The sequence below is a fragment of the Mytilus californianus genome, unplaced genomic scaffold (assembly GCF_021869535.1).
Source record: "Mytilus californianus isolate M0D057914Y unplaced genomic scaffold, xbMytCali1.0.p SCAF_12, whole genome shotgun sequence".
NCBI classification, from domain to species: Eukaryota; Metazoa; Mollusca; class Bivalvia; order Mytilida; family Mytilidae; genus Mytilus; species Mytilus californianus.
Genome location: NW_026262604.1, coordinates 56,066,214 through 56,079,544, shown reverse-complemented (window position 1 = coordinate 56,079,544; position 13,331 = coordinate 56,066,214). Strand labels below are relative to the sequence as shown.

General features: G+C 30.6%; 1 protein-coding gene across 1 annotated transcript in view; it reads left to right on the top strand.

The window, feature by feature from the left end:
- Positions 1 to 13,331, top strand: part of LOC127722050 (uncharacterized) — a 275,032-nt gene that overhangs the window by 30,568 nt on the left and 231,133 nt on the right. The window contains exons 2-3 of the mRNA XM_052228896.1: positions 647 to 676; positions 10,073 to 10,093. Coding sequence (XP_052084856.1) covers positions 647 to 676; positions 10,073 to 10,093 — 51 coding nt within the window. The remainder of the gene's footprint in view (positions 1 to 646; positions 677 to 10,072; positions 10,094 to 13,331) is intronic.

The following is a 13,331-nucleotide window of genomic DNA, read 5'->3' as shown; positions in this document are numbered from 1 at the left end:
ATATTAAGAAAAAGATACTTTAACTTTTGTTTGTGTTGAATAAGAAGACAAAACAATCCAGACAAAAACACCAAGCACCGTTGGTGCATTCTTTTAAACGAGATAAGTCGACAATTTGTATATTTTGTTCTAAGAGAATAATTGAATAACTGTCTTGATGGGAACAACTGCCTATTCATGTTATCATTAATGTTTTGTTAGATATTTTACATAACTAAAATGACACATCTATATAAAGCAGTCATAAGGTGCCCAATCAAACAATCGATATTAATTAACAATCAAGACCAATATCAAGCAGACGTCATTTACAAGCAATCCTGGCTCACTCACACATTTAGCATGAAAAGCGCAAGCAGTCCTTACAGTCTCTAGCTTAATGTTTATACATTGAATTGACTTTCTCAATTTAGCTTTTTTTAGTTGACAAAATAAAAATTACACCTAACTAAATTTGTAAACGACTACATAACACTAGTAATTGTCACCAATAGTTAGTTTACTGTTAGAAGTGAAGCAAGATCATATTCCTAAGCTTTAGTCTCAATGAATTTGAGTGTTTAACCAAACCAAACGTAATCAACCCTAAATCAAGTATAATTTTATCAACAATATTAAATTTAAAAAATATTTTCCTATTTTTCAGTAGACATGGTAGAGGACAGTACAATAAGTGGTGAGTATTAGCTGGATTTGATTGTTTATTGATTTACAATTTAATTATTTTTTTTAAAGATATTTTTGTTGTACTTTACATAAAAAGTTGAAAGGTGACGATGCAAAAAATGTGTTTAAATTCTTCAGCAAAGACAAACGAATTTTGAGTCATTGTTATGTTTTTCACTTATCTCAAAAAAATCCGTATGTTCGAAGTCATAACTGAGTATTTTATTCAAATTAATAAATTGCAGCGAGTCATTTAAATTTCCCTGTTATTTCCATTTGATGAAACTTGGTAAAAAAATTTGGTACCGTGAAGAATAATAATATATTTTCAACTGCCTGTGGACAGCAGTTTATTGACTTTTGCAAGTTACTGCTATGTCAGAATCATCCCTTTTATTACAAGTACCAATATGACGTCCACTTAGTCTCTATTCTGTCAGCTGATTGTTTTTGTCGAAATTTCAGGTCTCCCTTTTTCTCAGAATTATCAGTTCGTAAATTTTCAATCGGTCGACATTTATATTGAAATGTAACCGATATATTTTATGGAAAATGTGGAAATGAATATATCTTTCTTTTAGAATTTAAGAACTCGCAAATAAAAAGGAAAAAAAAAAAATATCCAATAGGCCGATCAAGGCTGGAATGTTGATAAATTAAAGACACATATGGGGTTATTGGTTGACTTTTTAAATTTTTTTCTGGAATTTTATTTTCGTACCCAGTAGGCATCAAATCATTATAAAAACTTAATATCAAATTAAACGACAACAAAACTCAATCAGAATATTTTTTTACTTTATCTTTGTCCAAGATCAAAATATGTGTTCCTTCATTGATGGAAATCATAATATATCATAGAAAAACTCAAAACACCCAACCGGGCCCCTTTTTAAATGATCGTTCATTAATGTAAACAATAGCTACAATGAAACATGTTTGGACATATTATATTCGAATGAACTTGCAACCCTCAAATCTTATAGTAAGCGTTACAAGTCAAATTTAAGAAAACGGAAAATAAACCTGTTTAACATGTTAAATCATTTGTGGTCTGATATGTTGTATATTCATGAAATATAAAACCTTTAAACAGAAACAGTGTTTAAAAAGATAGATTCGTAAAGGATGAGATTGTTAATATTTGGATATGTTTGGCTGCAAAGTCTGTTTTGCAATACAACGAAGTTCTAGTGTAACCGACATTACTTTTTCATTTAACCTTTAAAGAAACAGCAGATTATGAAATTGGAAACATAGTTATTTGTTTTGTTCAAATTGAATGTCATTTAAGGCAATTGTAATTTGATATTTTCTTAAAGATTACAGCAACCTATTTTTCAACCCTTTTTGTAATTTTCTTTAGTTATACCGGAAAGTATGCGTTTCCGGAATCGGAAAGCAAGCATTACTGGCGATTGAATCGGAAAACAAGCGTTACCGGCGATTGAATCGGAAAACAGGCATTCTGAATATACACCGTGTCATAGCATGTGCACTATACATCAAGAACTTGTAAGAAAATATAGATAAAATTGATGATAACAGCAGTGTCAAGCCTAACCCTGTACAACGTATTTTAAAAAAAAGTGAACGGGAGAGAAAATATCGAAGTAATCGGATTTTATGCATTTGCAAGCGGAGATATATTATAATTAAACCCTTGACGTGATTGTGATTGCTTTTTTCTGATAAGAAAGACAATGAAGACAAAATCGGTGGTTCATTGTTTGAAACGGAAAAAGTCAAAACTCTATATATCTTAGCATAGATCATAATCTAATTCCTGTCTTGTTGTGAAAACTCACCTAATAATTTTATCCTGAGTGTTTTAGTTCTGTTTTATAATTCAAGGGGACAGGAATGTTAAAGTGCATGTACTTGTGAAATGGGCTACAATATTTTCAGTACTAACCGATTGATGATGGTTGAATAGCACCTGTGTTAGAGTCATTTGTTACAACCATTGTAAATTGTCCTTTTTAACGACACCTTTAGACTGAATATATACTGCTGCATCTGTTCAATTCGGTATTGGTTGAAAAGTGTGCTCAATAGTCGGCTATCTATATGAAAACACTCATCAAGATTGATTCAACAGTTACAAAATGCAGCAGGTGAATTTCACACGAAATTTACTTGTGTTTTTTAAGATATAACCTTGTATACTACATGTACTTAATGACATTTCAACCTAAAAACAATTATAAGGTCCGCCTACGATAAACAGTAACAATTAAAACAAATCCCAAGCAGATATCCTATGCAAGTCATCTTCGGTCATTCACAAATTTTCCCTGAAATGCACGAGCAGTCCCTACATGTTCCTCAAAATTTGATACACTCAATTACTGTTTTCGATTAAATTTTCTAAAGCTTAGAGAAATAAAGATAAATTTGAACTTAATTGGTAAATCGTTCCATACTACTAATATTTCAAGAACAAAATCTTTCAATATATATTATAGTTGCATGACTGCATGACATAGCCTTACATTACATTTCTGTACTGCACAATTAATTACAAATATTCTAGATCTACAGTATAATGTACTCTTAGTGTTAATGTTAGTGTTAGGATATTTGTTTATAATCTGTGATAAGTAGGTACCGAAATTCTACTTGAAATAACATGCAGAAGAACGTACTAAGAACGACGAATGTGAACAGAATTTTGTCCCGCCAATTATTTCAAAGCATAAAAAAATGTGGTGTATCTACCATTGACAAAAAACGTAATAGCATGGGAGTTGCTTCTACTTTATTTCATTTAAAATCCACGACAATATCAGAATTTTACGGCAACTATCTTTTGTAAATACCATTTAAAAATAGTATTTTTAATATTTGTTAATTTGAAAGTATTATCATTGAAAAGCGATATCCAACATCAAAAAACGTTTTAGATTTATGAATAAAAAGTAGTAGGTCATAAATTTACTACTTATTGCCTGCAAGGTCACATAAGCTACATCTTTACTCAACACGTTGCAACTCAGTGTGACTCAAACGTGTCATTTGTTGTTAATGTTATGATCACAGTAACCACTGTTTGAAAAACATGAATTAATAAAAAAAATAATAAAAGTTGAAGAAACCAATAATGTTTTTACGAAATTCAAACATTTATTTTAAAGAAGTTCAAGCTTTACTTCTGAATAAACAAGTGTGTATTTTAAAGTATATAATAAGAAAATACTAATCATGAACATGTAGGTTTCACTATTTAAACTCGCCAAGTTTGTGTCATAGAAATAACGATAATATTACGTTTAACAAAATAAGCCAATGTTGCTCCTTCGCGAATGAAAAAAAAACCCCACACTTTATACATATCAAGCGTCCGACGCGTTTTTCTTGAATTGCCTTCACCGTGAACGATCAAACGAAATTATGCCTGTATGACCAAGAATGTATAAATATGTACAAACGTTAGGACCGATACTACCAATAGGGACATGAAAAGTAAAGCCAAAATTCGGTTGTTTTATCTGAGGGAGTTTCAACAAAAGATTCTTAGTAATTTCTCAATTTAGAAAAAAAAAATTATAACTCATGCCAGTATTGAATAACTAATTACTGTTCTAATGACACCCTTAGGGACTAACAGGCCACCATAAGTGGTATTAACCCAATGTAAGTAAATGAAAACAAAACTTTACTATGCCATGTGTCCGAAGCACTTTTCTGAATTTATATTCGTCAGGAATGGTTAAATCCAAGTATTATAGTTAATCCATTGACGTAAATTGACGTTTTTGCAGACAAGAAAAAAAAACCACACTGATATAACGCCTAGCACCGTTGTTGTCTGTTTTCAAACGGGAAATGTCTACACTCTAGTTATCTTGTCATAGAAGAATAAATGAATAACTGTCTTTTTAGGATTAACCGCCTATTCAATAGTGTTTTGTTTGTTCTTTTGTATTATTTAAATGACACCTCTATTTTAAACAAGCATATGGTGCATATGCGATATTAATCAACAAAGAAGTCAAATCTGAAGCGGACGTCATATACAAACCATCTACGGTCACTAAAATATTCAACCTAAAAAGCAAAACCAGTCCTAACATGTCCCTAACTACAAATTTTAATACATTGAACTGATTTTCCCGATTTAGCTAACTTATAAGCTGACAAAAGAAAGACTACAGTAAACTAAATTGGTAAATGATTTAGATAACTCTAGTAATTGTCATCAATAGTTGGTTTACTATTCTAGTAAATCGTCACGACGATTGGATGCATATTTTCGTAATGTGTCATGTTCTCATATCAACGTTTAGAAAATACATTTAAGCAACATCAAACACGGTTACCATATTCAAATGCATCTTATTTATCTAAGAATCAAGCAAGTTCATATTCCTAAGCTTAAGTCTCAATGAATTTCAGTTTTTAACCAAACCAAACGTAATCAATCATAAATCAAATATCATTTAATAAACAACAAGAAATAAAATAAAATTTTATTTTCCTATTTTTCAGAAGAGGCAAAAAAACAAATTGGTGAGGATTTGCATGATTTGATTGTTAATTGACTTACAATTTAATTTTATTTTTCAACACATTTTTGTTGTATTTGACATACAAGGTTAAAAGGAGACGATGCAAAATATGTGTTTAAAGATCTCAGCAAAGACAAACGAATTTTGCGTCATTGTTGTGTTTTTCACTTATCTAAAAAAAATCCGTATGTTCGAAGTCATAACTGAGTATTTTATTCAAATTAATAAATTGCAGCGAGTCAGTTAAATTTCCCTGTTATGTCTATTTGATGAAATTTGTTACCGTGAAGAATAATATTTTTTTCATGCACAGTGTTCCTTTGAAGTAGAATGTTTATTTTCAACTGCCTGTGGACAGCAGTTTATTGACTTTGCAAGTTGCTGCTATGTCAGAATCATCCCTTTTATTACAAGTATCAATTAGACGTCCACTTAGTCTCTTTTCTGTCAGCTGATTATTTTTTGCTGAAATTTCAGGTCTCCTTTTTCTCAGAATTATCATTCGTAAATTTTCTATCGGTCGGCATTCATATTGAAACGTAACTGATATATTTTATGGAAAATGTGGAAATGCATATATCTTTCTTTTAGAATTTAAGAACACGCAAATAAAAAGGAAAAGAAAATATCCAATAGGCCGATGAAGGCTGGAATGTTGAAAAATTAAAGACACATATGGGGTTATTGATTGATTTTTTCAATTTTCTTCTGAAATTTTCTTTTCGTGACCGGTAGGCATCAAATCTTTATTTATTATACTGAAAACTTAATATCAAATTAAACGACAACAAAACTCAATCAGAATATTTGTTTACCTTATCTTTCTCCAAGATCAAAATATGTGTTCCTTCAATGATTGAAATCATAATATATCATAGAAAAACTCAAACACCCAACTAGGCTCCTTTTTGAATGATCGTTCATTAATGTAAACAATAGCTACAATGAAACATGTTTGGACATATTATATTCGACTGAACTTGCAACCCTCAAATCTTATAGTAAGCGTTACAAGTCAAATTTAAGAATAAACCTGATTAACATATTAAATCATTTGTGGTCTAATATGTTGTATATTCATGAAATATAAAACCTTTAAACAGAAACAGTGTTTAAAAAGATTGATTTATAACGGATGAGATTGTTAATATTTGGATATGTTTGGCTGCAAAGTCTGTTTTGCAATACAACGCAGTTCTAGTGTAACCGAAATTACTTTTTCATTTAACCTTTAAAGAAACAGCAGATTATGAAATTGGAAACATGGTTATTTGTTTTGTTCAAATTGAATGTCATTTAAGGCAATTGTAATTCGATATTTTCTTTAAGATTGCAGCAACCTATCTTTCAATCCTTTTTGTAATTTTCTTTAGTTATACCGGAAAGTATGAGTTTCCGGAATCGGAAAGCAAGCATTACTGGCGATTGAATCGGAAAACAAGCGTTACCGGCGATTGAATCGGAAAAGAAGCATTCTGAATATACACCGTGTACATAGCATGTGCACTATACATCAAGAACTTGTAAGAAAATATAGATAACATTGATGATAACAGCAGTGTCAAGCCTAACCCTGTACAACGTATTTAAAAAAAATGAACGGGAGAGAAAATATCGAAGTAATCGGATTTTATGCATTTGCAGGCGGAGACATATTATAATTAACCCTTGACGTAATGGTGATTGCTTTTTTCTGACAAGAAAGACAATGAAGACAAATTCGGTGGTTCATTGTTTGAAACGGAAAAGTCAAAACTCTATCAAATCAAATTCCTGTCTTGTTGTGAAAACCCACCTTATCATTTTATCCTGAGTGTTTCAGTTCTGTTTTATAATTCGAGGGGACAGTAATGGTAAATTGCATCTACTTGTGACATGGGCTACAATATTTTCAGTACTAACCGATTGATAATGGTTGACTAGCACCTGTGTTAGAGTCATTTGTTACAACCATTGTAAATTGTCCGTTTTTAACGACACCTTTAGACAGAATATATACTGCTGCATCTGCTCAATTCGGTATTGGTTGAAAAGTGTGCTCAATAGTCGGCTATCTATATGAAAACACTCATCAAGATTGATTCAACAATTACAAAATGCAGCAGGTAAATTTCACACGAAATTTACTTGTTGTTTGTTAAGATATAACCTTGTATAATACATGTACTTAATGACAGTTCAATCTGCCTACGATAAACAGTAACAATTAAAACAAATCTCAAGCAGACATCCTATGCAAGCCATCTGCGGTCATTTACAAATTTTCCCTGAAATGGACAAGCAGTCCCTACATGTCCTTAAAAATTGATACACTCAATTATTTTTATCGATTAAATTTTCTAAAGCTTGGAGAAATAAAGATAAATTTGAACTTAATTGGTAAATCGTTTCATACTACTAATATTTCAAGCACAAAAGCTTTCAATATATATTATAGTTGCATGACTGCATGACATAGCCTTACATTACATTTCTATATTGCAAAATTAGTTCTAGATCTACAGTATAATGCACTCTTAGTGTTAATGTTAGTGTTAGGATTTTTTTTATAATCTGTGATTAGTAGTTACCGAAATGGTACTTGAAATAACATGCAGAAGAACGTACTTTGAACGACGAATGTGAACAGAATTTTGTCCCGCAAATTATTTCAAAGCATAAAAAATATGGTTTATCTACCATTGGTCAAAAACGTAATAGCATGGGAGTTGCTTCTACTTTATTTCATTTAAAATCCACGACAATATCAGAATTTTGCGGCAACTATCTTTTGTAAATACCATTTAAAAATAGTATTATCATTGAAAAGCGATATCAAACATCAAAAAACGTTTTGGATTTATGAATAAAAAGTAGTAGGTCATAAATGTATTACTTCTTGCCTGCAAGGTCACATAAGCTACAACTTTACTCAACACGTTGCAACTCAGTGTGACTCAAACGTATCATTTGTTGTTAATGTAATGATCACAGTCACCACTGTTTGAAAAACATGAATTAATAAAAAATATAATAAAAATTGAAGAAACCAACAATGTTTTTACGAAATTCAAACATTTATTTTAAAGAAGTTCAAATTTACTTCTGAATAAACAAATGTGTATTTTAAAGTATACAATAAGAAAATATTAATCATGAACATGCAGGTTTCACTTTTTAAACTAGCCAAGTTTGTGTCATAGGAATAACGATAATATTACGTTTAACAAAATAAGCCAATGTTGCTCCTTCGCGAATGAAAAAAAAAACCCACTATTTATACATATCAAGCGTCCGACGCGTTTTTCTTGAATTGCCTTCACCGTGAACGATTAAACGAAATTATGCCTGTATGACCAAGAATGTATAAATATGTACAAACGTTAGGACCGATACTACCAATAAGGACATGAAAAGTAAAGCCAAAATTCGGCTGTTTTATCTGAGGGAGTTTCAACAAAAGATTCTTAGTAATTTCTTAATTTAGAAAAAAAAAAATAAAACTCATGCCAGTATTGAATAACTAATTACTGACCTAATGACACCCTTAGGGACTAACAGGCCATCATAAGTGGTATTGACCCAATGTAAGTAAATGAAAACAAAACTTTACTATCCCATGTGTAGCACTTTTCTGAATTTATATTCGTCAGGAATGGTTAAATCCAAGTATTATAGTTAATCCATTGACGTAAATTGACGTTTTTGCAGACAAGAAAAAAAAACCACACTGATATAACACCTAGCACCGTTGTTGTCTGTTTTAAACGGGAAATGTCTACACTCTAGTTATCTTGTCATAGAAGAATAATTGAATAACTGTCTTGTTAGGAATAACCGCCTATTCAATAGTGTTTTGTTTGTTCTTTTGTATTATTTAAATGACACCTCTATTTTAAACAAGCATATGTTGCTAACACGATATTAATCAACAAAGAAGTCGAATCTGAAGCGGACGTCATATAAAAACCATCTACGGTCACTAAAATATTCAACCTGAAAAGCAAAACCAATCCTAACATGTCCCTAACTACAAGTTTGATACATTGAATTGATTTTCCCGATTTAGCTTATTTTTAAGCTGACAAAATAAAGACTACAGTAAACTAAATTGTTGAATGACTTAGATAACTCTAGTAATTGTCACCAATAGTTGGTTTACTCTTCTAGTAAATCTTCACGACGATTGGATGCATATTTTCTTAATGTGTCATGTTCTCATATCAACGTTTAGAAAATACATTTAAGCAACATCAAACACGGTTACCACATTCAAATGCATCTTATTTATCTAAGAATCAAGCAAGTTCATATCCCTAAGATTAAGTCTCAATGAATTTCAGTTTTGAACCAAACCAAACGTAATCAATCATAAATCAAATATCATTTAATAAACAACAAGAAATAAAATAAGATTTTATTTTCCTATTTTTCAGAAAAGATAATATTATAAGTAATGTTTTGTTAGATATTTTGTATAACTAAAATGACACATCTATATAAAACAGTCATAAGGTGCACAACCAAACAATCGATATTAATTAATAATCAAGACCAATATCAAGCGGACGTCATTAACAAGCCATCCTGGCTCACTCACACATTTAGCATGAAAAGCACAAGCAGTCCTTACATGTCTCTAGCTTAATGTTTATACATTGAATTGACTTTCTCGATTTAGCTTAATTTTAAATTGACAAAATAAAAATTACACTTAACTAAATTTGTAAACGACTACATAACACTAGTAAGAGTCACCAATAGTTAGTTTACTGTTAGAAGTTATGCAAGATCATATTCCTAAGCTTTAGTCTCAATGAATTTGAGTGTTTAACCAAACCAAACGTAATCTACTAAATCAAGTATAATTTTATAAACAATATTAAATATAAAAAAATATTTTCCTATTTTTTCAGCAGAACAGAGTACACTAAGTGGTGAGTATTGGCATGATTTGATTGTTTATTGATTTACAATTTAATTATCTTTTTTTTGAAGATATTTTTGTTGTACTTTACATAAAAAGTTGAAAGGTGACGATGAAAAAAATGTGTTTAAATTCTTCAGCAAAGACAAACGAATTTTGCGTCATTGTTATGTTTTTCACTTATCTAAAAAAAATCCGTATGTTCGAAGTCATAACTGAGTATTTTATTCAAATTAATAAATTGTAGCGAGTCAGTTTAATTTCCCTGTTATTTCCATTTGATGAAGTTTTGTACCGTGAAGAATAATAATGTAATGTTTCATGCACAGTGTTCCCTTGAACTAGATTGTTTATTTTCAACTGCCTGTGGACAGCAGTATATTGACTTTTGCAAGTTGCTGCTATGTCAGAATCATACCTTTTATTACAAGTACAAATTAGACGTCCACTTAGTCTCTTTTCTGTCAGCTGATTGTTTTTTGCTAAAATTTAAGGTCTCCCTTTTCGCAGAATTATGAATTCGTCAATTTTCTATCGGTCGATATTATATTGAAATGCAACCGATATATTTTATGGAAAATGTGGAAATGAATATATCTTTCTTTTAGAATTTAAGAACACGCAAATAGGAACAGGAAAAGAAAATATCCAATAGGCCGATCAAGGCTGGAATGTTGAAAAATTAGAGACAAATATTGGGTTATTGATTGATTTTTTAAATTTTTTTCTGAAAGTTTTTTTTTCGTACCCGATAGTCATCAAATCTTTATTTATTATATTGAAAACTTAATATCAAATTAAATGACAACAAAACTCAATCAAAATATTTTTTTTACTTTATCATTCTCCAAGATCAAAATATGTGTTCCTTCATTGATGGAAATCATAGAAAAAACTCAAAACATCCAACCGGGCCCCTTTTTAAATGATCGCTCATTAATGTAAACAATAGCTACAATGAAACATGTTTGGACATATTATATTCGAATGAACTTGCAACCCTCAAATCTTATAGTAAGCGTTACAAGTCAAATTTAAGAAAACGGAGAATAAACCTGATTAACATGTTAAATCAGTTGTGGTCTGATATGTTGTATATTCATCAAATATAAAACCTTTAAACAGAAAGAGTGTTTAAATAGATTGATTTATAAAGGATGAGATTGTTAATATTTGGATATGTTTGGCTGCAAAGTCTGTTTTGCAAAACAACGCAGTTCTAGTGTAATCGAAATTACTTTTTCATTTAACCTTTAAAAAAACAGCAGATTATGAAATTGGAAACATGGTTATTTGTTTTGTTCCGTCAATGTCATTTAAGGCAATTGTAATTTGATATTTTCTTAAAGATTGTAGCAACCTATCTGTCAACCCTTTTTGTAATTTTTGTTGTTATACTGGAAAGTATGCGTTTCCGCAATCGGAAAGCAAGCATTACTGGCGTTTGAATCTGAAAACAAGCGTTACCGGTGATTGAATCGGAAAGCAAGCATTCTGAATATACACCGTGTAGATAGCATGTGTACTATACATCAAGAACTTGTAAGAAAATATAGATAAGATTGATGATAACATCAGTGTCAAGCCTAACCCTGTACAACGTATTTAAAAAAAAGTGAACGGGATAGAAAATATCGAAGTAATCGGATTTTATGCATTGACAGGCGGAAACATATTATAATTAACACTTGACGTGATGGTGATTGTTCTTTCTGACAAGAAAACAATGAAGACAAATTCGGTGGTTCATTGTTTGAAACGGAAAAGTCAAAACTCTATATATCTTAGCATAGGAGATTAATCAAATTCCTGTCTTGTTGTGAAAACCCTCCTTATCATTTTATCCTGAGTGTTTCAGTTCTGTTTTATAATTCGAGATGACAGGAATGTTAAAGTGCATGTACCTGTGACATGGGCTACAATATTTTCAGTACTAACCGATTGATGATGGTTGACTAGCACCTGTGTTTCATGAGTCATTTGTTACAACCATTGTAAATTGTCCGTTTTTTAACGACACCTTTAGACAGAATTTATACTGCTGCATCTGCTCAATTCGGTATTGGTTGAAAAGTGTGCTCAATAGTCGGCTGTCTATATGAAAACACTCATCAAGATTGATTCAACAATTACAAAATGCAGCAGGTGAATTTCACACGAAATTTACTTGTTGTTTGTTAAGATATAACCTTGTATAATACATGTACTTAATGACAGTTCAATCTGCCTACGATAAACAGTAACAATTAAAACAAATCTCAAGCAGATATCCTATGCAAGCCATCTTCAGTCATTTACAAATTTTCCCTGAAATGCACAAGCAGTCCCTACATGTCCTTAAAAATTGATACACTCAATTATTTTTTTCGATTAATTTTTTCTAAAGCTTGGAGAAATAAAGATCAATTTGAACTTAATTGGTAAATCGTTTCATAGTACTAATATTTCAAGCACAAAATCTTTCAATATAAATTATAGTTGCATGACTGCATGACATAGCCTTACATTACATTTCTATATTGCAAAATTAGTTCTAGATCTACAGTATAATGCACTCTTAGTGTTAATGTTAGTGTTAGGATTTTTTTTACAATCTGTGATTAGTAGTTACCGAAATACTACTTGAAATAACATGCAGAAGAACGTACTCAGAACGACGAATGTGAACAGAATTTTGTCCCGCCAATTATTTCAAAGCATAAAAAAATATGGTTTATCTACCATTGGTCAAAAACGTAATAGCATGGGAGTTGCTTCTACTTTATTTCATTTAAAATCCACGACGATATCAGAATTTTGCGGCAACTATCTTTTGTAAATACCATTTAAAAATAGTATTTTTAATATTTGTTAATTTGAAAGTATTATCATTGAAAAGCGATATCAAACATCAAAAAACGTTTTGGATTTATGAATAAAAAGTAGTAGGTCATAAATTTATTACTTCTTGCCTGCAAGGTCACATAAGCTACAACTTTACTCAACACGTTGCAACTCAGTGTGACTCAAACGTGTCATTTGTTGTTAAAGTAATGATCACAGTTACCACTGTTTGAAAAACATGAATTAATAAAAAAAATAATAAACATTGAAGAAACCAACAATGTTTTTACGAAATTCAAACATTTATTTTAAAGAAGTTCAAATTTACTTCTGAATAAACAAGTGTGTATTTTAAAGTAAAAAATAAGAAAATATTAATCATGAACATGCAGGTTTCACTATTTAAACTAGCCAAGTTTGTGTCA